General features: G+C 45.1%; 1 protein-coding gene across 4 annotated transcripts in view; it reads right to left on the reverse strand.

The window, feature by feature from the left end:
* The window catches only part of SSH2 (slingshot protein phosphatase 2), a 204748-nt gene extending 180820 nt beyond the window's left edge, over positions 1–23928 (reverse strand). For 2 of the 4 annotated variants that reach the window (XM_083172300.1, XM_083172298.1), the window contains exon 1: positions 23625–23928. In XM_083172300.1, coding sequence (XP_083028426.1) covers positions 23625–23687 — 63 coding nt within the window. In that variant the 5' untranslated portion in view covers positions 23688–23928. The remainder of the gene's footprint in view (positions 1–23624) is intronic. The other 2 variants (XM_083172301.1, XM_083172299.1) reach the window with 1 other exon arrangement.
* Positions 23929–24176: the final 248 nt, after the last annotated feature.

Here is a 24176-nt window from a genome sequence, read left to right on the forward strand (position 1 = left end):
CTTGGATCTCTAAGCAAGTGTTATAAGGAGTCTGAAGTAACAGACAATTCAATTGGATGACAGGCTCAGATCAGAGGAGTCATTAGCCTGACTGTCAGCAACATGGAGTCGTGACCCCATGCTGAGATGGCCAGGACCCACAGTTTGAGAACCGCTGCAATAAAGGGTTTACTACGACTACACAGGCAAGGCCAAAACGTTGTAAGCTGTAATCGCTGTGTAGTCTTGTGAATTTGGCAACATACCCCCATGTGTTTTAAGAATATTCATAAGACTGTTCACTAGGAACATCAGTGAGACATGAGGCATATGCCACACTGATGTCACCACCCATATATATACTGGTTCGGCTTTGTGCAGTCATTGAAAGATTTTATCCCAAGCATTGCAGAAGGTCGCATTTGGATGATCATAATTTAAAATGAACTGAACTAAACTGGTTTACCCTGTGCACAGTCTGGTAGCTGCCCATAGGGAGAGTAGCTGCAATAGCCAGGGACAGCTCCTACAGGTAGTGGAGCCAACCAGTATACAACACTGTGTTTTGGCTGAATAGGGAATACAACAAGAATACCTGAGAACTAATAAAACAAGGTCACCTGTAATAATGATTGCAAACATTGACTATTGCCACATTCTATTTATGTCTACACTGCGTAATAACGATAGCTAATGTGCACAACAACTGTCATAATACACAATTAAAAGTGAATCAGAGGAAGATAGCTGGAATTACATTTAAAGCTATAAAGGTTGAAAATCAGGGCAAAGTCTATGTACAATTCATATTTCCTTGTGATGTTCCTTTGTTAGCATGCTATACCAAACCCAGGCAATATTACAAGGCTGAGACTGGGAGTCTAACCAAGGACGGCTTTTTCAGAATCATCTTCTTCTACACACAAAAGAATATTTGCTGCGCTTCCAGAAGAAGCGTGCGCAGTGAGCCAATAAATAACAAGCTTTTCATGGAGAAAGCAGCACTTATTCCCACATAATAGTAGCTAAATCATTTTAAATAATTGATGTCACACACACAAAAAAAAGGGTTTGTCATGTTCAGGAAGGGAAAGAATAGGAGGAAATATATTTATCAGCATACACATAACTAGAGCATGGAAAAACACACAGACACAACTTAACTATAGTCATATACATCTTTATTACATATCCTATATAAAGAACTATTCCAGCATTACGTCAGTATTAGCCTGCATATAACACATACATACACAGATATATAAGACACAGATATAAGCATACATATTATACAGCTACGGGCATCTATATCAGATTTGGTCAACCTAGTGCAGTGGTAGCCAACCCTAGCCCTCGAGAGCTACCAACAGTTCACATTTTCCAGACAACCTAGCTGCTGCACAGCTGCACTCATTAATCACTGACACATTTTAAAAGATACACAGATGAAGCTAATTAGCTCACTTGTGATTCTGTGAGGAGACCTGCAAAACATGCACTGTTGGTAGCTCTCGAGGACTAGGGTTGGCTACCCCAGACCTAGTGTATTCAGCAACAAAGCTCAGAAGGTGATGTACAACACACACACACAGACCACTGCCGACAACTTTTGTTGTGACAAAACCAAGAAGAAGGAAAAAACTGTACTGATTTCCTATGCCTATGAAGGTTTACACATTGACACATAAGGTCGACACGTGAAAAGGTGGATAGGAGCGGGCTTTTATTTCAACTTTTTGATCCATGTGGACTCCAAACAGGAATGGTAGAAGAGTGCGGAGCGGTAGTATGAGGCGCCTTGCCCAAAGTATGGTGAACTAAGCAACTTGGGATGCATGTGCGGAAGCCTACAAATCAATGCACAAAAAAACCCCATCATGTTGAAATTTTCAGGTGTTAACCATTTTCATGTCGACCTTTTGCTTCTAGTAACCTTACGTGTGTCACCCTAGACCAGGCATGTCCAAAGTGTGGCCCTCCAGCTGTTGTGAAACTACACATCCCAGCATGCCTTGCCATAGTTTTAGCACTCCTTAATAGCAAAACTGTGACAAGGCAAGATGGGACTTGTAGTTTCAGAACAGCTGGAGGGCCGTAGTTTGGACATGCCTGCCCTAGACCCTTTCGACCTTTTGGCTGTCGACCCTTTATAACGTGATATGATCATTAGGTCGACATGCATTCTGTCGACCACTGAAGGTCGACCCAAGCATTAGATCGACAATGGGAGGATCGATAGGCAAAAGGTCGACATGAGTTTTTTAAAGTTTTTTGAGCCGACAGGCGTTATTTCATGCCCTACCATCCACTACGGCATGATGGGAGTATAAAACAGTGTGCTGATCACAGCGAGTCACCGTGCCCAAAGCATGGCGAGCGGAATGGTACACTTTGACGGCGTCAATGTCGACATTCAGGACAAAAACTGTGAAAGCTGCATGTCAACCTTTTGATTGTGGAACTTCCCATTGTTGACCTAATGCTTGTGTCAACCTTCTAACTCCGATGACCATTTACAGGTGTTGACGCTAAGCCCTGTCAATCTTCAGTGGTCGACCTAAATAGAGTCAACACAATGACCCATACCCCTTTATACCATAACCACCTATGAGAGGATACAAAGAAGACAGTTGACTTTAGATTAATGTGGATCACTGGCAAATCAGGAGAAACCTTAGGAAAAAAAACAATAATACAGATTCCCTGGCAAGCCTATTGTCTGACTCCTTCATGCAGAAAAACGAAAATCCAGGACAGCAGCCAAGAGTACTACTGGCTGGCATGAGTCATAAAGCACTTATTTTACATCCACCAACTGAATTGGCCGCTACAGTATGTGTAATTAAGGAACACGTATACTGACAGCTCTACATGATTATAAAACTATGTCATTAGTGAATCAGCAGTTTCCCATCATGCTGAAGACTATCCTGGCATGAAAGGAGAAAGGTTAGTGCACCTGCCCCTACATATAGTGGGGGCAAAAATGACAATCTATTACTGTGGACTAATGACATCACTTTTTGCTTCATAACCGAATGACATCACTAGTTACTTGTGAATGGATAAGCTGTGCTTTCATAAAAATTGGTACAGCCCACAAAAAATCTTAAAAGTGGCCATACACTAGGTCCAGGTATCATTAGCTCAAATTGCATGCGATAAACCCTGCAACTGACCCGGCAGCTCCACGGCGACTGTATTGCATGTAATATATCATATGCGGTCATTTTGCACACGATGTATCGCATGCAATCCCATTCACCGCAACGGGTTAGTACAAAACCTTATTGCAGCACTGACACTTTACGGATCCAATGTGCACAGGATCACGCATTGTATTTGGATTGTAAATAAAACACATGATTTGCATCGAAACCAGATAAAAATGGCCCAAATTGCAGTAGTGTATGGGGTGGGGGCTGTTACCTCCTAATTGTCGCACAATTTGGACAGGCTACTCCCAATTTGAGGGTGCTGCCTTGCCATCCTAGGTTTGTCTATGGGTGGAAAAGTTGGTAGTCCCCATTTACTGCTGTAAGTTGTTTTACATACACCTGCTACTAGTTTAAGGCAGCAACGAGTGGTGTTTGAAAGGCAGGCTAAAGGCCCCCACACACTACTGTGACTTGCCTGAGCCTCAAGTCGCATCCGATTTCCCTTGAACTCCACCAGCATCTCACCCTGAGCTCATTGGGAGTCATTCCATCCGATTTTTTACTTGGTCTGCTTTTTTTACATGTGATTCATCGCATGAAATTTATCTGTGGGGACGTAAAACAGGGGCTGCCAAATACGGCTATATAAAGCAAATTGCATGCGATATATCGCAGGTGCTAAGAACAGCCAAGATGTGCACCAGGCGCCTGCGATCTGATTAATTCTACATGCTGTAGGGCCAATCTCCTACTCTGACTCGATGTGCACGGGACCGCCCATCAGATCATTATATAGGATGTCAAACACATGCGATGAGAAGTGGCCAAATCGCACTAGTGTATGGCCAGCTTAACACATGAAAATCACTAGATACAGCCCAGGATATGTCGTGCCCCATTTCCCAATTAACATACCAGATATGTATAAAAATGTCTGCCTTATATGGGAGGCAAACATAGGAATATTTTGAAACATAACTGAGATTATGCATTCTGTTTTCCAAATTTAAACTATATTATGGGATTCTGGTAACGTGTCCATTTGCAGCAACAATATTGTCATTACACACAGATAAAATCAACAGAGGTTTAGTTATCATTGCAGATACTGCTTCCAGAGTCTGATATCTTGTCAGGGAGGCCATTGTCAGTGACAGATGGCATGTGTGGACTAGGTAATGCTTAGAAAATGGATGTTCAAAACAGGCCGGAGCTCTAATAGAATTGAAATTTAAATCATTAAGTCTGATGAGCCCTGTAATTGTATGCATAGGCAATAGCTTAGCATAGCAACAGTCAAATGACTCCAAACAAGGCAGCCTTGAGAACCAGTTTGGCAGTACAAACGAGACTAAATGATTATTGCTGCCAGGATTCAAATTATATGTGAATAATTGAAGGCTATTCAATTGGTTAGTGTACACAGATCACATGCACAAAACAAGAAAAGTGATCACGTACATTTATTTATTATATGGGTTTGGATCATTAGGTCACCAGCAAGTAGGTCGCAAGCATTAGGTCGACACCACTAGATCGACATGGAGGAAGGTCGACACAGAGGCAGGTCGACGCGGAGGAAGGTCGACGCGGCGGAAGGTCGACATGGTCATTTGGTCGACATTGAAAAAGTCGACATGGTTTGGGGGTGTTTTTTTTTTTACCCGAATGTTGACACAGTAAACATAAACACTAAAATGTAGCACCGCATCCCCTCACATGGCTCGCCAGGCTTCGGGCACACTATTTTATTCTCCCACCACGCCCTAGTGGATGGTAGGGCATGAAATACCGCCTGTCGGCTCAAAAAAGCAGTAAAAACCCCATGTCGACTAATGACCCAGTCGACCTAACCCATGTCGACCTTCCTGCATGTTGACCTAATGCTTGTCGACCCAATGACCATATCCGAAAGGATGCCAAGAGTCACTAACCCACAAAATGAACCTTTTAGCAGTGGGTTATTTTATTTATTTAAAAATAAAAACTAATAGCAGGTACCGGCAGGAGAAGAAAATATCGAGTGCACACATACAGGAAGTGCGCACAAACCACTGTGAAAAGCAATTTGTAAAGCACAAGCTAAACTGTGGTCACCAAGTACTATAAATGAATTCTTATAGAATGGACACATCCTAAATGCAAGCTGTATTGGGATTTCTTTCTATGCAGGTTCTGACAAGTAAGAGTCATAAACCAATGATAAGATCGCTAGGCTATGTTATTTACTAAATAGACCCAATGGCTCCTCTACATGTAAATACTGTATAACCTTGGGAAAAATATCTGCATGGAGCATAGCCCAGGGCGGCGCCAAGGGTAAGGTGGTTAGGAAAATGTAGTTAGCAAATTATAGTGGAGTTTTAAATTAACCCAACGGAATTTAATTTTGCATTAATTACGAATTGAGTAAGGAGAGATCTTTTTAAACAGAAAAATACGGTTATAGGCCTCCTCCACATACAGATTATTAAAGGACAGGTTTACTATGATTCAAAGAGGGCTATTCAACAGCAGCAGTGTTGTGTGGTTGATCTCTGCTTGCAGCTTCTTGAGAGATTAAACAAACATCGTCGAAGTCCTGTTTTGTTGTTTTTTTTTGTTCCAAAACGGGCTGGTTGCTGTGGATAACACCACCACTGTATATTTTTAAAAGCTTTAGAAAATACACCAATGGGACTCCTCACTACTAAAGTGCGGAAAGGTAGGGAACACCTGGTACGGATCTGTCCTACTGCATGTATCTAGGGCCCAATTCAGACCTGCTTACTAGACTGCAAGTGTTCGGAGCCCGGCAAGCAGGTAAATCTCGCCCACCAAGCTCCCCCTCGCCCTCGTGCACACAGGGGGGAAATCACTCACAATGGAAGCGCTGAGTTAGTCTAGACTTCGTGCTGATGTCAGCGGTCCTCCTTCCCAGCGGCCTGGCAAAGTACGGGGTTTATCTGGAGCACTCCCAGAACACGCTGGTGGTCCACCACCAAACACCCAGCGCCTGTCAATCACCTTGCTTACGGCCATCGAAGGCTAGCCTTCACATGCTCCGTAAGCAGGGGGACCCCGCACATGTGCACTAATGATGCCAATACAGCCAAGAGTCAGCCGTGATAGTCCCAGACAAGCACACATCTGACGTTCTGTACTGGTTCTATATCCATTTCCTGTTAGTCTACAGTGGCAATGAAAACTGTACACCAACACTCTGTAAATATAGGTACACATTTGTCCAATTCTCAGGGGACCCAACTCCAGACCAGACTGTTGTACAATCAGGGGCTGACTGGCAACTTTTAGCCTAGGGGGCAAGTACTGAGCACTGGCCCGAAAAGGGGGTGTGGTCGCTAAAAAGCAGGGGTGGCCATTAAGCTGACTGGGCCGTGAGGCAGACTGGGGTGGTGACACTGATACATAGACAGATGCTGACACTGTAATACAGACAGCTACTGACACATTACACACAGATGCAGGCAGATATTAACAAACTTACACATGGAAGTTGACACACAAATGCTGACACACAGATACTGATATGCAGACAAATTCTAACACACGGACAGAAGGAAACTGACAACTGACAGATGCTGACACACTAACACTTGACACACAGACTGACGATGAAAGCAGACCATATACCTTTCACTATCTCCTTCCCTCTATCAATCATATACCTTTCCATTCCTCCCTCATTCACACACCTAAATGCCCATTACACAATGCCACACACCTTAATGCCCATTACACATATTGCCACACATCGTAATACCAATTACATATGCCACACACCGTAATGTCCATTACACATAACGCCACACACCGTAATGTCTCCCTCTGCTTTACTAAACTGGTGGTCCTGGTTGCAGGGAAGGTGGGCTGGCGTAGCAATATACCATGGCTATATAAGTGCCCACAGCTGTGGACAATATTAGTGCTAATAAATTATTTGTACTAGTAATGTCCACGGCTGTGGTGCAGTGCACCGGCTGCACCACCAGTAGTTCCGCCTCCATTACATAGACAGTGTCATACGCACAAACACATATGATATACAGTCACACATATATACAATATAAACACATAGTTACACAAAAGTACACACATGTCATACATACAGCCACAAATACATTCACACTCATACAGTCACACATACATAGTCAGATACTTGTACTACACAAACATACATACAGTAGTCACACACACACACACACATACAGTACATGAATACAGACACACAGATTATTATTATAGTGCCCCATCCTCCTCCCTTCCATCCCCAAATCCGCAGGGTAGATACTGTACCTCATGCCATGTACAGTAAGGATCCTCTGTCCTCCTCCCCGTCTCTCTCTCCATGCTGCTGGGGCTTGGGCTGCTTGACAGTGAGGGTTGTGTAGCCTTTCCCCCTACTGAGAATCCACGTCCCCGGCGTGACTGACAGCCAGGACCAGCATTGATAAGAGGAAGAGGGGCGTGCTCCTGCGGTGGCAGTGGCGTTACTTCTCCACCGTGAGCCATCCCATCTTTCTGTGTCCCCCTGCCTGCAGCCGTGCGACTGCGCACCCATGCTCCTATTTCAAACAGCGCGCCAGCGCTACCCGCATCCGCACTTCCGGGTAGCGCTGGACCTGCTGTTATTCTTTGACAGACACTAGTGGTAAGGAAGTTCCTCTAGTGTCTGTCTCCTTGAAGGCGGCGGCCATTTTTGGAGGGGCCGTCGCCTTCACAAGCAGGCTGCCGCCCGGCGGGGACGGAAAGTCTAAAAAATGCAGCGGCGGCACGCTGGACCACCAGGCGGCCCAAGACACTAGGTAACCAAGTGGCCCGGGGGGCACATGGCACCCTGCCCCCCGGCCCAGCCCGCCACTGTGTACAATACTACTGGAGACCTAGGTCATAGATGCAAAACTAATCTATGCGCACATGCCTGTATCATTTTGCAGAAGATTTCCAATCAGCTAAAAGGATTATCACTGGCCCAGTCATTGGCAGACCAGCTGCCACTCACACACACATATACATAATAATAGGCATGAGCTACACATATAATCTGTTCAGGCTTTTAAAAACATTGAGCTTGATCTGGTATTGAAAATTAGGCTGGAGGGGGGACCTCACGGGGTCTTACCCTAACCTGGAAGTCTACTATGGATAAAATATATAGGTTTCACAGTCATTCATATACTAGACCTCACCAAACCGTGTGTATGAGAACAATCATACTGCAGCCATTGAGACCATAATATAGTTCTATAGACCCAATGTGGGGGTCCGATAACGGGGTTTTTACCGCATTTTGGGACGCTGTAAGCAATGTTCCCTCTAATTTTACGAAGGCTGTGTGCGGCAAAAGATTTGGGCTGTGCAACCGTGGAAGGAAATGTAAAATTTTGTGCGTCACATATATAACTGGAAAATGACGTTCAGCATTTGTGGTAACTTTACTTAAAAATTATATTAAACATTTAAACGTTCATAACACAGCACACAATGTAGGTAATGAGTGAAACACACATTAATTGAGTCCACAACTGCAAAAAGGGACCACTGCTGCTTTGTGCGCTCTGTTGTCATGTCTGTGCGCACGCTTGTCGAGTTGTGTGCGCGCGCACACGCGCACAGCTTAGAGGGAACACTGGCTGTAAGCATCCCCCGCCGGGGGGCATCACCAGAAAAATCTGGCGATGCCCCATAGAAGCCAATGGGCTTCTACCGTAACCCTCCGCCGTCCCGCGCCGACCCACCGCCGACCCCCATGGACCCCCGCCGCCCTCCCCCTCTCACCTGGGTCCGGGCACCTTTATTGCGTGAAATATGGTTTAGGCTGGTGTGTCGTGGGTGGGGGAACGGGCAGGTGTGGATGTTTAGCAGGTGGTGTAGTTGCAGGTGGTGGGAGGCGCAGGTGTGTGAGGTGCAAGGGTGAGGGTGCTGTAGTTAGGTGGGTGGTGGTAGGGGAGGCCGGATATTTAGTGCAGCCTCGCTGGCAAGGGCTGCACTGATAGGCCAGTCTGTCACTCTGTGACTGACTCCGCCCAGCGTTATACAAACACTCACAGAGTCACAGTTCTTGCCTATTATATTATTATATATATGAGATGCTCACTGCTCCAGTACAAGACATCCACATAACTATGATTGCACAAATAAATGAGTGTGTGAGTCTGAAATAAGAGCACCAATTTCATATGATTTTTCAACCCAGTGGAGGCAAGGCAGATAATCTGTAATGTGTGTTTACTACCAGTCAAGTGGATTTCAAAGCAGAAATGACACAGCATAGGAATCAATGGTAGGAATTTAATAGTTTCTTGCAGCAGCTGCCACTAAATGTCTAACAACAAGAAAATTGCTCTGTTCTGGCGCAATGATCCGCAAGTAGACACATTTCAGCTCACAGCACCCCATGCTGGCGAGCTGAAATGTGCAAAAAGTGACGCGTTGTGTGCCTAAACAGCATTTTTCAAGTCCATCCAACACTTTGGCCGATCCAGCCAAGATTAAAAAAAAATTGAAAATTATCCTACAATCTCCCATCACTTTAAAAAGGAGAAAAGGTGCCCACTATGAATCCTTAGCCTGCAGTATTTTATTGTTACTTTACTCACCTCTTTAAGGTAAAAGTTATGACCCTTTCAGACCGCACTTTTTACCCGTTATTTTCACGTTTTTTTTTACCGTTTTAAAACGGTAATTTGTGCAGTCTGAAAGGTGCAGAGTGAATTTACAGGTTCTATTGAACTGGTAATTCTAAACGGTAATAAAGCAGGGTCCTACCAGTTTCAGACCCGTTTTCTTTCATCCACTGTTTTCTATGGGTTAAAACGGGTTCAGTGTTGTGAAGGAACAAAAACTGCATTGAAACACCGTTTCAGGACAAAAACTGCACTGAAATACCGTTTCAGGACAAAAACTGCACTGAAATACCGTTTCAGGACAAAAACTGCACTGAAATACCGTTTAAAGACATGCTGTGTGAAAGGGGTTTTAGCTGGCAGACCCGTTTTTAGAAACGTTTTAAAATACCTGGTCAAAGCCAGTTTTGCGGTCTGAAAGCAGCATTAGTGGGAATATTTAGTTTATCTATAATGTATATATTTTAGTAGCGCAGGGTTTGATTTGGATTTTGTATACATAAATCTCTGAAGCAAAATCTTTCTCTATTTCGACAAACCATGTGCACTGCAGGTGGGGCGAATGTAATGTGCAGAGAGAGTGGAGTTGTTGTTTTTTTCTGATTTTGTTTTACACTGCAATTTCTATTTCAGTTTGCACACACCCCACCCAAATCTAAAGGTCCAAACACACTGGGCGATTTTACCCAGCTTGTATGCTGATCAATGATGGAGAAAACGACATGCCTGAAAAATGCTTTATTACATAAATACTGGGTGGTATTCGCCGGTTTTTGCGATTTTCCCGAGAGTGGATGACTTTCCATAGCAGGACTCTATGTAAAGCTATCCACCCTTCGCTCATCTGCTGGTAATACCAGCAGAACAACAGCCGGGCAGGTAATGATGCGGGAGCTTATTACTGCCTCATACACATCACATCACAAGAGATTGATTAATAAAATGGAGAACCTAGGATTGGGTGAAAATATCTGCAGATGGGTAGGGAATTGGCTATGTAATAGAGAACAAAGAGTGGTTGTGAATGGTGCCATATCAGATATGATACCGGTACTAAGTGGAGTGCCCCAGGGTTCGGTTTTGGGGCCCATTTTGTTTAACATTTTTATTAACGATATTGGGATAGGGTTACTCAGCAATGTATCCATCTTTGCGGACGATACAAAACTTAGCAAAGTCATCAAATCATCAGAAGATGTCACCATGCTTCAAAATGATCTTGCAATTCTAGATGAGTGGGCAAAAAAATGGAAGATGAGGTTCAATGTAGATAAATGTAAGGTTATGCACCTTGGGAGACACAACCAGTGTGCAAGTTACAACCTTAGCGGAGAGGAACTGGGTAATTCCATACTTGAAAAGGATCTAGGAGTCCAAATAGACAGCAAACTGGGATGTAGTGCCCATTGTAATGTAGCTACAAAAAAGGCCAACAAAATTCTGGCATGTATTAAGAGGGGAATGGAAACTAGGGACTCAAGGGTAATTATGCCACTATATAAAGCATTGGTGAGACCTCACCTCGAGTACGGAGTACAGTTCTGGGCCCCACACTATAAAAAGGACATCATAGAATTAGAAAAAGTCCAAAGGCGAGCATCAAAGCTTATTAGGGGAATGGAGAATTTAAGCTACGGGGAGAGATTAAGCAATTTGGGACTATTTACATTAGAAAAGAGACGTTTAAGGGGGGACATGCTCAACATGTACAAGTATATCAAGGGCCAATATAAGGAACTGTCACACACCCTCTTTTCTACTAGAAAGGAATCTAGGACACGAGGGCATGAGTATAGATTAGAAGAAAAAAGATTTCATTCAGCTAGTAGAAAGAATTTCTTTACGGTCAGAACAGTCAAACTCTGGAACTCTCTTCCCAGAGAGGTGGTAACGGCTGGCTCATTAAATGCGTTCAAGGCAAAGTTGGACAAACATTTACTGGAGAAAAACATCCATGGGTACAAATAAGAAATATAATTTGTCTGTAAAATACCAGAACCTACCAAATCGGCAATGGATATCTATACCAGGTTGAACTAGATGGACGCAAGTCTTTTTTCAGCCTTACCTACTATGTAACTATGTAACATTGGGCGGCTTTTGAGCTGAAAGCAGCTCAAACAAGTAAACCCAGTGTGTATGTGCCTTTACTCTGCACATGTTACATTATCCCCACCTGCAGTGCACACGGCTTTGCCTACTAGAGCAATATTTTGCTTTTAAAATCCTTACTGAATAACCCTCATTGGCATCTGAATTATTATTATTTTATGCAAATGAAACAAGTAGAACCCAGCCCATAACAACTATATGCATATTTCTGTCTTACTCATGTAACCCAATGCTATCTCTTCAAATATGGACATACAACAGCCCTTTTTAACTCTGATTTAACGCATCTCGATGGGGTTAATTCAATTACACACAGCAGATGCCTCCATAAGTGCAGCTATATGCACCAGAGGGCGGTGTACTGAAAGCCACGTCCAAGGTAAGAGCAGGCCAAGAGTAGGTGTAGTAGTCGGACTTCTGACAGCATTTGCACAACGTTTATAGAGGCAACATGTCCGCCATAAACTGACCACTTCCAATCAGCAAAGCTGAGAAGACGACAAACTTCTTTGAGCTGTAATTCTTATCATCTCTACTTAAAACAAAATAATGAGACCCAGAGTCAAGTGGAGTTAGCGTTTAACTGCAATACCTGAATCACCTAGGTGCAAGCACTTCCCACCTGAAAGCAATAATCATTAAAAAGTGCACTTAGGTAAAATAAACAGAAACACTGGCTGCGGCCTGCATGCAACTTAACACAAGCAGTGGAAATATAAAATGTTTTTGCCACCATACATTCAGTGGCCATTTTATAATCTACACCTTTCAAGTTTAGTGTAGGACCACCATTTGCCTACAGAACCGCCAGATTTCTCTAGCGTGTATTCAGCAAAGTGTTGGAAAAGCCTGTGGAGAATCTGGTCCATGGAGACATGATAGCATCACATAGCTGCATCCACCTTAACTTTAGTTAACTTCTTTATATTTGGCCTTTTGGAGTTGCCTATCTGGTCTCGAGCACATATTTTTAGGGACTCTCTTCGAGGCTAATCTAATCCACCACTGCAGCTACTACACAATCATACAGTTTATTTCCAATTCCACTACAGCACAGAGGTATGCTTGGTTATATGACTTTCTATCACCTTCCTATTAGCTTGAACCAGTCCAGCCATTCAATAATGCACTAATGCATGGGCACATTGTAGAAATTTGTTTTAGGCGGCAATTATCATGCTTGCCACATATAATTAGACATGGTTTAGCTGCATATAGACCCTTATTCTGGTTCACTCGCAAAGGAAAATTCCTTTTCAAATAAACATAATGGGCCATCTAAAATCTGGGTGCCGGACAGTTTCCCGACAGTCGGGATTCCTACAATCATTACCCCGACGTCGGGATCCCGACAGTCAAAACCCCAACACTCGGGGTCCCGATGGTCACAGGCTATTCTCCCTTGTGGGGGTCCATGACCCCCACAGAGGGGAAATAGAATAGGTGGCGAGCGTAGCGAGCCACGGTACCCACAGCGTGGATAGCGCAGCAAACCTACAAGGGGCTTTGTTGCGCTTGCCCCGCTGTCTGAGTCCGGCCAGTCGGGATACCGACGTCGGGCTAATGACTGTCGGGATCCCCACTGTCGGGACCATATACCACATCCCTAAAATCCTGTTTAAGACCCCCAAACCCTAGAGGTTTATAACATTTAGAGGGATTTCAATTGTTCTGTGTTTCCAAAACGTAATGGGCTTCCATCGTGACAATGCAATGGTGTCCTTTTCTTCCCCCATAGGGTGTGAGTTTTGTGCGCACATGCCCATAAGTACCGAGTTTAGGCACAGAAAGCCCCAACGCATCTAAAGTACAAGTGCCAAGAGAATCGACTTATTGCACATATCAGCTTGCCAACTTTAAGTGGCAAAATAAAAAATGTAACATTTTGGCACAGTTGCACAGACATTTTAGGGTGCAACAAGTTTCTAATATGCAAACCATATTTTTCTGAAGAAAGTACACAATGAGGTCTGCTCAGCCAGCATAACACTGATAAAGAAGTGTACCTGTCACACCATTGGTAAGAATCCTTATATTTGACAGCAGAACGAAAATAGAAAACCCTAGTAAGGACCAAGGGCCTAATTCACAGGCCGGGTTATTATTGATAGAATGTGCATTCATACATGCGCCATGCCATCCTGTTACTTTTTTGTTTGTTTTTTTGCTGGTCATATGCAAATTGATTGACATGGAGCCGGTGTTCGAGTGTGGTAATGGCCATTTCCTGATAGTGTCAGAGAAAACGCAAGAGTGCCAAGGAGTCTTAGGGGAAGGCGTGTGACATCAGCACCGGCCTCGCTACAATCAGCTGCACAAACTGAACACAATGGAGAAATTATTCAATTGTGAGCGGCTTGTGAATGGATTTACAGCTATTCGCCGACCCAACTAATTTTCGCAAGCCGTGCTAAGTTATTTGCAGGCTTGCAAAGGACGGGATTTCACTGTGGCGGGGCGGAGTATACATGATCACGGGACCCCAAACACTAGCAGCCCAGCGATCAGGTCTGAATTAGACCCCGTCTAGACAGCGCAGTTAATTGGCCTGATTTAATCAGCACAGTTCTATTAATGTTGCACAGAAATCTAGTTGTGAGAACTGCAAGAATATTTGAAGGGTTACAAAATAATTTACTAGACATAGTTGGTTGTCACAGTAACATTAGCGTCTACAACAGCCTTAAGAGGCCTAGACCTATCTCAAGCACCATTTCTTCTTCATGTAAACAAGGCATGTCCAACCTGCGGCCCTCCAGCTGTTGTGAAACTACACATCCCAGCATGCCTTGCAATTGTTTTAGCATTCCCTAATGGCAATACTATGGCAAGGCATGCTGGGATGAATAGTTTCACAACAGCTGGAGGGCCGCAGGTTGGACATGCCTGATCTAAACTCTATAAGCTCTTGAGCACACTTTTTGTATTAAGGAAGAAGTTCCAAACATTCTTGAATCATGGTGCCCTAGTGTATCAGCTATTTTTTGTTTTTTTTTACGACACCACTACGATAAAAAGATTATTATTGATAAATTTTGGGGAAATAAATATTATATTAAGTAAATTTGCCTACCTGCCATCCTTAGATTCGATTATGAGGTGGTGTACATAGTTGTGTTTCTGACAGTCCATACTGTATGTTTCATGATTGGCAGCCACCAGCCCTGGTTTTGCATATCTCTTGGACCATAAATTTGATTTGGTCATGGATCACCAATCCGAGGTACCACTGCAAGAGACTTGCAGCACCCCAGGGTGCCTAGGAACACAATTTGGGAACCACTGCAACCAATATTCATGGCAGCCCGTAGGAACGGGGTGGGGAAGCTCAGGCCCGCCCCCGTAGCTGGTCTGAGTGCCCCGCCCACCTGCCCGGTGCCTTTGCCGGGAGTCAAGTACAGGGAAATTCTCGCGAGAGCTTCGTAGTTCTTATGAGATTCCTCTTAATCAACAGCAGCCAGAGACTGTCAGTCCTATTCAGCGGCAGCCGCCTGAGCGTGGGAAGGCTGCAGCAGGACAATTTGTAAGAGAAATTTTTACATACGGCCCCCCAAGGATTTTTCCCCATACAAACGGACATTGGCACAAAAAGGTTCCCCACTCCTGCTGTAGGATCTGTAACGGCGATGCAAGGTACACAGGAACACGCCTCACATCGCAATTGCAGGTAAATGACATGCGATGTGTCACTTTTTATACGATCCGTCGCATCAGTGTGGCGGAATCACATAAAAAAGGGACCTTATCACACTAGTAGATGGGGGTCTTTACAGTCGAATGTTTACAAATTGTTAGGTATAAAACCAATGTATTACATAATTAACTTAACTGTGAGAGATAGTACACATTGCAGTAACAACAGCAACTTGTGGGATCATATAGGCCCTTATTCTGATCTGTGCGGAAATTCCCGCATTCTTACGGAGCGGTCCGCACGCCACGGTGTTTTGCCGCGTGCGGCCATCGTCCGTAGAAACGCCCACGTGTCCTCCGCATTCGGACGGACTCACTCTTTAAGAACAGGGCGTGTTTACGGACGACATACAAACCATGCGTGTGCGGGAGAAACACTCCGATTCGGCACGGTATTACAGAGTATTACAGAGTATGCTCGGGAATACCGCATCCGACCGGGAGCCAAGCGGTGCTACCGCACGTAAGCGGAGTATTTACGCCAAACAACCCACTATGAAGTATCTTCTGCAAGACATCACATGACCCACTTATTCAATTACCTACCCTCATAAAAAACTGCTTATTTGGAAATGGAATCAATTAGATTCCAATATATCCTTACAAGCATGCCTAACACATGCATTGCACACATTAACCCTTACAGCAATTGAAGTGCAATGGTTTCAATTAAAGCACTGACAAGCGTCCTATTAGTGAGTAATGAGTAAAGGAGTCGATTCTATTGGGTTCAGGTGTTAATGCTTGTAGTCATTAGGCGTACGTTCGCCTACCGCATGAACGAGTGGTGTCCGCAAAGCAATAGTACACTTGTGGACACCGCACATTTCAGCCCTTTTTGCTCGCGTGCATTCGGAGTGGTTTCCGAATGTACGCCCCCCAACATAAGTGTACTCCCCCGTGTCCGCCCATGTTTCCGCCCCGTTTTGCCCACTTTGAAACTACGCCCATGTGTCATTCCGCATGACGCCCATAATACGCCCCTATTTCCCGACTGATTGCGGGGACCAGTTTTGGACGGGCTTTGTCCGAACTGGTACCGAGTCAAGGCGTGGCACATGCGCGTAGCGTTCTCCACGCATGCGCAGACGCCGTAAAGACGCTATCCGTAAGAACGCGGTAAAGTCCGCATCAATCAGAATAAGGGCCATAGTATGCACAGGATTTAACATCGGATCCATTTAATCATGATATTCCAAATGAACAAAGACTAATTGTTTATGAGCCACATATGAGATGTAATAATGAATTCTTCAGCACTGGAAATCAGCGATGGTACAAACATAATGGAAATAAAGATAAAGTAATCACTGAATCATCTAACCACAGAATCAGCATGCTAGATAGACAGATAATTGAGTGGGGCAGTTCTAACAAAATAAAGAATTCAAATGTGTTTTGCTTGACCAACCTGGTTTTGCCTTGTAAATGCTTGTAACATGCAGGCATTCTCGACAAACGTCCAACACCACCAGCAACCTGGACCCTATTACATTTACCCATAATACATCTGCGTTTTACCCATTTTTGCAGCACATATCTTTGGAGTCTTTCAGCCAGTGACCACTTATCTATATACAGTAATGTGGATTTAGCTGTGTTGCTACATCATGCATTGAAAATACGGGATACGGTCAGTAGGTCGACAAGCATTAGGTTGACATGACTGAATGTCGACAGGGTCATTAGGTCGACACACATTAGGTTGACATGGGGAAGGTTGACAGTCAAAAGGTTGACATGGGCTTTTCCACTTTTTTTTTAGCTGACATGTGCCGACAGGCGGTATTTTATGCCCTACCATCCACTAAGGCGTGGTGGGAGAATAAATTAGTGTGCCCAAAGCGCAGCAAGCAATGCGAGTGGACGTGGTGCTACGTGTCAACGTCTATGTCGTCTAATTCGGGACAAAAAAATTGGAACAACTCCATGTCGAGCTAACCCATGTCTACCTTCAGTCATGTCGACCTTCCTGCATGTCGACCTAATGGTGTTGACCTAATTCATGCCGACCTAGTTGCTGTCTATCCTATAGTCCATACCCGGAAAACGTTATTTTCTAGATTTTAGTTTCTTCCCAAAGCAATGTACTGTTGTAGGACCAAGGGAAGCACATAATATTCTAGCAGGTGTTACTGCCCCATGGCTAGACCTTAACTATAAAAGTGGTATGTATAAAATAACCACCTAGAAGCTAAATAGAACGGCCTAGGCAATGTTACCCTGGTGTGTTATTCATTAGCTGGGTAACTATTCCTACATTTTTTCATATAACTGAAATACTCAGACATGACCTTGATAAATGTATACAGATGTGGGCCTAAAAATTACACCACATGCAACTTTCATAATACATGAATGTGCCATTTCAAATCACTTTATATAGAACTGGGTTTTGGTCAGCCTGTAACAGTAAATCTACGCTAAAACCTTTCACTGGCACCAGAATATATGAAAAACAGGTAATAAGTCTAACCCATTGGGCACCAAACCCTACCCACTAGCAACAGCATTTGCATCGCAGCCTGATTTATCAAACATTGCTTATTTTAGTTCTTAAAATCACAGGTGAATATTTTGTGTTCAATGGACTGTCCTTCATTATCCCATCCCCAATTAAATGTTATTATCTGCCGTTAGGAACAGAAATTAAAGCACACATAATTAAAACCCCCCAAAAAAAACAAAAAACATAAATTATACATTATAGCAGTTTTAGGGCGGGATGTATTAAAATACATTGCCGTCCGCCCGACACCCTTCGCCGTCCGCCTGCCGCGATGCCAGCGCATATGTACTAACATATGCGGCTGGCATCGTGGTGCGGTGACGGAGACCCCCCGCGATACCTGTACTGTGGTGTGCGGGGGGTCTCCGTCATCTCCCTGCCGCCTGCTTCTCCACTCACGCCGGGGACAGCTAAGCAGGCTGTTCCCGGCGCCTCCTCCTCCCCCTGCAGCCGGAAGGACGTCCGGCTGCCTTGCTAGGGGGAGGAGGGGTTTACCTTCCGGGGTCCAGGAGGACCTGCAAAAAGGTAAACTGGAGGGAGGGGGAGAGGGGGGGTCATGGCAGAGGCAGCGAAAAGAAGCCCTAAAGGTGGCTATACCCTACTATGCGGTAACGGTGCGGCCGGGTTTTAATACATAGGAAAATGGAGTAAAACAGGGGTTTTACCGCATTTTCAGCTTAATACATCTCGCCTTTAGTGTTGATTATACAATTATTATTTTTTGCAATTTCTCTTCTCTTTCCATATATTTTAGTAAAAACAGATCATGTTAATGGGATATGGTCATTGGGTCACCAGCAAGTTGTTACAGTCATTAGGTCGACGTGCATTTAGGTCGTCATGAGTCTAGGTCGACATGGTCATTCGGTCGACAAGGGTTTTTTCACTGTTTTTTGAGCCGACATGTGCCAACAGGCGGTATTTCATGCCCTACCATCCAATAGGGTGCGGGTGGAGAATAAAATAGTGTGCCGAGTGAAGCGAGGCCCAAGTCCGAAGCATGGTGAACGCAGCGAGCCATGCGAGGGGACGCGGTGCACTCCATGTGGACTGTGTCAACATTCGGGTCAAAAAACAGTGAAAAACCCCATGTAGACCATTTGACTGTTGACCTAATAACCCCGTCGACCTTTTGGCCCTGTCGACCTAGACACGTGTCGACCTAATGACTGTCTAACAACTTACTGGTGACCAACTGATCCACACCCATGTCAATATTCCGTAATCTACTGTATAATACTTTCAAAGCTGTCAAGGTGCGTACACACGGGTGCAATTTCAGCACATATCGCTGGGAATATGGTCGCAGCGATGAATTGCCGGGTGCGCGCTCCCGTGTGCAGCCCCTGATGGTCGCTGGTCGCAGGAGCTTGCTCCTGCGATCAGCTATTTCCCTGCCTCTTCCCCCGGCAGAGTCTCCTGATTATCAGTGACCATCTCTGGTCGCAGATGAACAGGAGAGACACTCAGCAATATATTGCTCAGCAATATATCTCCCCCGTGTGTATGGGGCATTACACAGGGTGAGGCAGATTTTAAAGGGCAACATAAAAGTCTTGGTAACGGATATTCATGTGCATGGAATACAGATTAATAACAATAATGGGGCCAACACACGTAGCGATTTTTGCATATTTTCTAGGTGATCTGACTAGATCGCTTAGAAATGAGCACAAATCGCTTTCTGTGTAGGGCCCATAGCGATGCATGGTCCTGTGCATCACTATGGCCGGGCTACTAGATATTTCAAGCATGCTTGAAACATCTAGTCATCACCCGAGTTCTCTCTATTGAGAACATGGGCAGTGACAGATCGCTCAGCACACATCACTGGTGCAACACTGTGATCTGACCGATGCTAGATCACTCTGCACAAAGCTCCCATCGCCCCGTGTGTAGGCCCCATTCGTTTTGAATACAATGTTTCTTGGTGTATAGCAGCCTTAGGCTCATTAATGGTTCTTGGTCGATTAGTAGACCTCCGCTGTTAGATGGCCCCATTGGCTGTCTAGAGACCCTTCATTAAGCAGATGACGGTTTTCCACCTAGTAACGAAAATGTTTTATCTTGGAGTTGTTTTTTTTGCCTCATCCTGTATTAGGTTAGGTTACACAAGCAATTCTGGCAACTAGCTGGTCGCAAAGGAGGGTGGAAGTTATCCGATCACAAAAATACAATTTCATTAGATAACAGTCCATACTGTCCCATATTTGGGTGTCCAGCAACTATGGACAACAATGATTAACATACGTTCGGATATATATAGCTCCTAAAATGGTGAACACATTTGGTATGCCTGTTTGGTCAACAGCTAACAACATTAAAGCATCCCCAAAGGATGTGCCAATGTGGCTTCACCACCAAATGGTCAAGCTTCCCAGATTTGCCCACACACATTTATGTATACAGCAGACATAGATCTAAACGGTCAACAAATCAGGCCATGAATCCTGACAGGCAAAGCAGACAAATCATCATTAGTAATAAATATATATATATATATATATATATATATATATATATATATATATATATATATATATATATATATATATATATATATATATATATATATATATATATATATATATGTAATTGTGTGCGGCCCGGCACTCCAACTCAGCGATGCAGCTACCTTGGTGCCCTCAGGATCAGAGATGTAGAGCAGTAAGAACAAACAGCGGCACTCACAGGATTTTCCAAAATATTTGTATTCAAACGTGACCAAAAAACCAACGTTTCGGGGACTAGCCCCTTTGTCAAGGTGTAGGTAGAACCTTCACCTTGACAAAGGGGCTAGTCCCCGAAACGTTGGTTTTTTGGTCACGTTTGAATACAAATATTTTGGAAAATCCTGTGAGTGCCGCTGTTTGTTCTTACTGCTCTATATATATATATATATATATATATATATATATATATATATATATATATATATATATATATATTCTGAAGAAAAAAAGAGCAAAGATTTAGTTGACGAGGTCTATATTTTTTTTCCTAGTGATCCCATGGCATTTTTATCTACAGCCATTATGAATTAGGTCATAAAATCCATTATAAGTGACCCAAAAGTAGTATTCGTCAGCTACATCTATTTGACAAGGACTAATGTAGCAGCAGAGTAACTTATATAAAATACAGTAATTATTTGCAGTATTCAACAGAAAATATGATCTGAATTTCTTAGGATCCCAGGATAGTTTCCACACTGCGCCACCACACAACATATCCACATCGAATGGAGAGGAAGAGGCTCTCCAAAAGTAGTATGCTGGTTCATTGGATGAAATGACTGACACCCAAAATTATCCAAAATAATGTATAATACAACTTTTACATAAAACATAATATTGTACACACATATACTCAAGAAATAGGAAAGATTGAGTGTACCAATGGGCTCCCACTGACATACCAGCAAGACACAAACATGGTTTATTATAGGATTGCTCAAAGACAGGATAGAACAGGAATCCCACAGTGACAGCTGAGCACAGGGTACATCCTTATAGTGCAGCGAATCCCAAACCAGTTTATTCGGCGGACCGGTGGTGGGTATATGAAAATAATATTGGTAATGGCGGGGGAAAAAAAAGTATCCCATTGCAGTGGAGATGAAACGTGTCAACATCACTTTCGGTTCCGACCAATTGAGCTTTTTCTGCAGCACTATCATTATCAGTCTCCTCGTGCTTCACTGTCAGCTTGAAGCACAAGCCCAATTAACAGCTACCAGCTACAGGGCGCATGGCTCCCATCGCCATCAGCGCAACACTATCCTAGCTTTGGTTGCCGAAGTGTAGAACAAAATCCATTCACAGTGAGTTCTGAGGAGGATGCCAGGATGGCCATTGCTTGTTAGGAGACTTGCTTTATAAAGGAATTGCTGCTAACACTGCTGGGAGGCCAGCACGTTTTTATGTCAATTGGTGAATGTACAAGCGTAGTGATATATATTTTAAGAACATTACTACAGAAACAAACTTTTTTTGTATAGAGGGAAAGGTGGGAGGGAATAATGAAAGGAGGTGGTACTCATAAATGAAAAGCCTAATCAAGGGGTATGGGAGAGAACAAAGATTGGGAACCACTGCTATAGGGCAAGCTGCAAACCTATGCAGTGACCAATAGCAAGGCAGCACAGGGTGCATCCCTATGCAGTGTGCCCAGAAATAGGACACCACAGATCGCAACCTTATGCAGTGTGCCCAGTGACAGGGCAGCACATGGGGCATCTCTGCCTAGTGACACTACAGCACAGGGTGCATCCTTATACAGTGTGCCCCGTGACAGGACAGGACAGGTTGCATCCCTATGCAGCGTGCCCAGTGAGAGGGCAGCACAGGGTGCATCCATATGCAGTGTGCCCAATGACAGGGCGCATCCATATACAGTGTGCCCAGTGAGAGGGCAGCACAGGGTGCATCCATATGCAGTGTGCCCAGTGACAGGGCGCATCCATATACAGTGTGCCCAGTGACAGGGCAGCATATGGGGCATCCCTATGCAGTGTGCCCAGTGACAGGACAGCACAGGTTGCATCCCTATGCAGCGTGCCCAGCGAGAGGGCAGCACAGGGTGCATCCATATGCAGTGTGCCCTGTGACAGGGCGCATCCATATACAGTGTACCCAGTGACAGGGCAGCATATGGGGCATCCCTATGCAGTGTGCCCAGTGACAGGGCAGCACAGGGTGCATCCATATACAGTGTACCCAGTGACAGGGCAGCATATGGGGCATCACTATGCAGTGTGCCCAGTGACAGGACAGTACAGGGTGTATCCCTATGCAGTGTGCCCAGTGAGAGGGCAGCACATGGTGCATCCATATGCAGTGTGCCCAGTGACAGGGCACATCCATATATAGTGTGCCCAGTGAGGGCAGCACAGGGTGCATCCATATGCAGTGTGCCCAGTGAGAGGGTGCATCCATATACAGTGTACCCAGTGACAGGGCAGCATATGGGGCATCCCTATGCAGTGTGCCCAGTGACACTACACACAGTGTGCATCCATATACAGTGTGTCTAGTGAGATGGCAGCACATGCTGCAGTCCTATACAGTGTGTGCCCAGTGTAAGGGCAGTACATAGTGCATCCTTATACAGTGTGCCCAGTGACAGGGCAGCACATGGGGCAGTCCTATACAGTGCGCCCAGTGACAGGACAACCCAAGACTCCCTAGGTGCATCCCATTTTAGTGTACAGTGATGGGCAGCACTAGGCTCAGCAAGGGTGCAGTATACCTATGTAATGCACAGTGACAGGCGCACAGGGAGCATCCCTATGAAAATGCTGTGACAAGGCAGCACAGGGCTCACCCTAAACCGCAGCACCCCTATGTAGTGCGCGATGACAGGACAGCACCCTATGAGCGCACAGTGACAGCCTGGCTGGCTGGCAGCAGAGGATGGCGAGGAGACAGCAGCAGTAGCGCATGCGCAGTGAGGCGCCGGTGGACAGTACACGGCAGGAAGAGCTGGCAGTGCCAGACAATGGGAGAGCAGAAACCCCGGACCATCCTCCCCTTCACCATCACTCACCGACACGCAGGGGCTGGAGGTCGTGCTGGGGGTAGGGGATCGCTGCACGGTAACCAGAGCCATCTAGTAGCGGGAGCAGCACTGTAGCGGCGGCCGGGCTGTCATTATCATCCCATGGAACACTGGTGGCAATCCGGGGATCACGGCCGGACAGCAGATCAGGGACAGGTGTCCGGGGAAGGTTACTCCTGCGGGCTACGGCAGAAACCCCCTAACACCCGCCGCCCGTCTACAAACACTGAGAGCGGAGGCAGCAGCGGCGGCGGTGTGCTGGGAGCGGGAATGCGCATGTGCGCACTGGCAGCCGTCACTTGGCCACACCCGTTCAACCCTTCCGGCGCTGGGTCCGCGGGTTACACTCTACCGGAGCCGCGCTCCTGCTGCACAGCCGAGCTCCCGGTGCCCGGCATGAGCCCGGCAACCTGCGCGTCCCCGGCTGCCAGCCTGTCACCCGCGTGTATGACATTGTCTGCCGCGGCCGTGCGGGCAGGAAAGGGTGCTTAACCCTGTCGCTGCCGCGGTCGTGCCAGCGCTGAGTGTCACATTGATTAC

Source organism: Crinia signifera, chromosome 2 (assembly GCF_055691185.1).
Source record: "Crinia signifera chromosome 2, ASM5569118v1, whole genome shotgun sequence".
Lineage (NCBI taxonomy): Eukaryota > Metazoa > Chordata > Amphibia > Anura > Myobatrachidae > Crinia > Crinia signifera.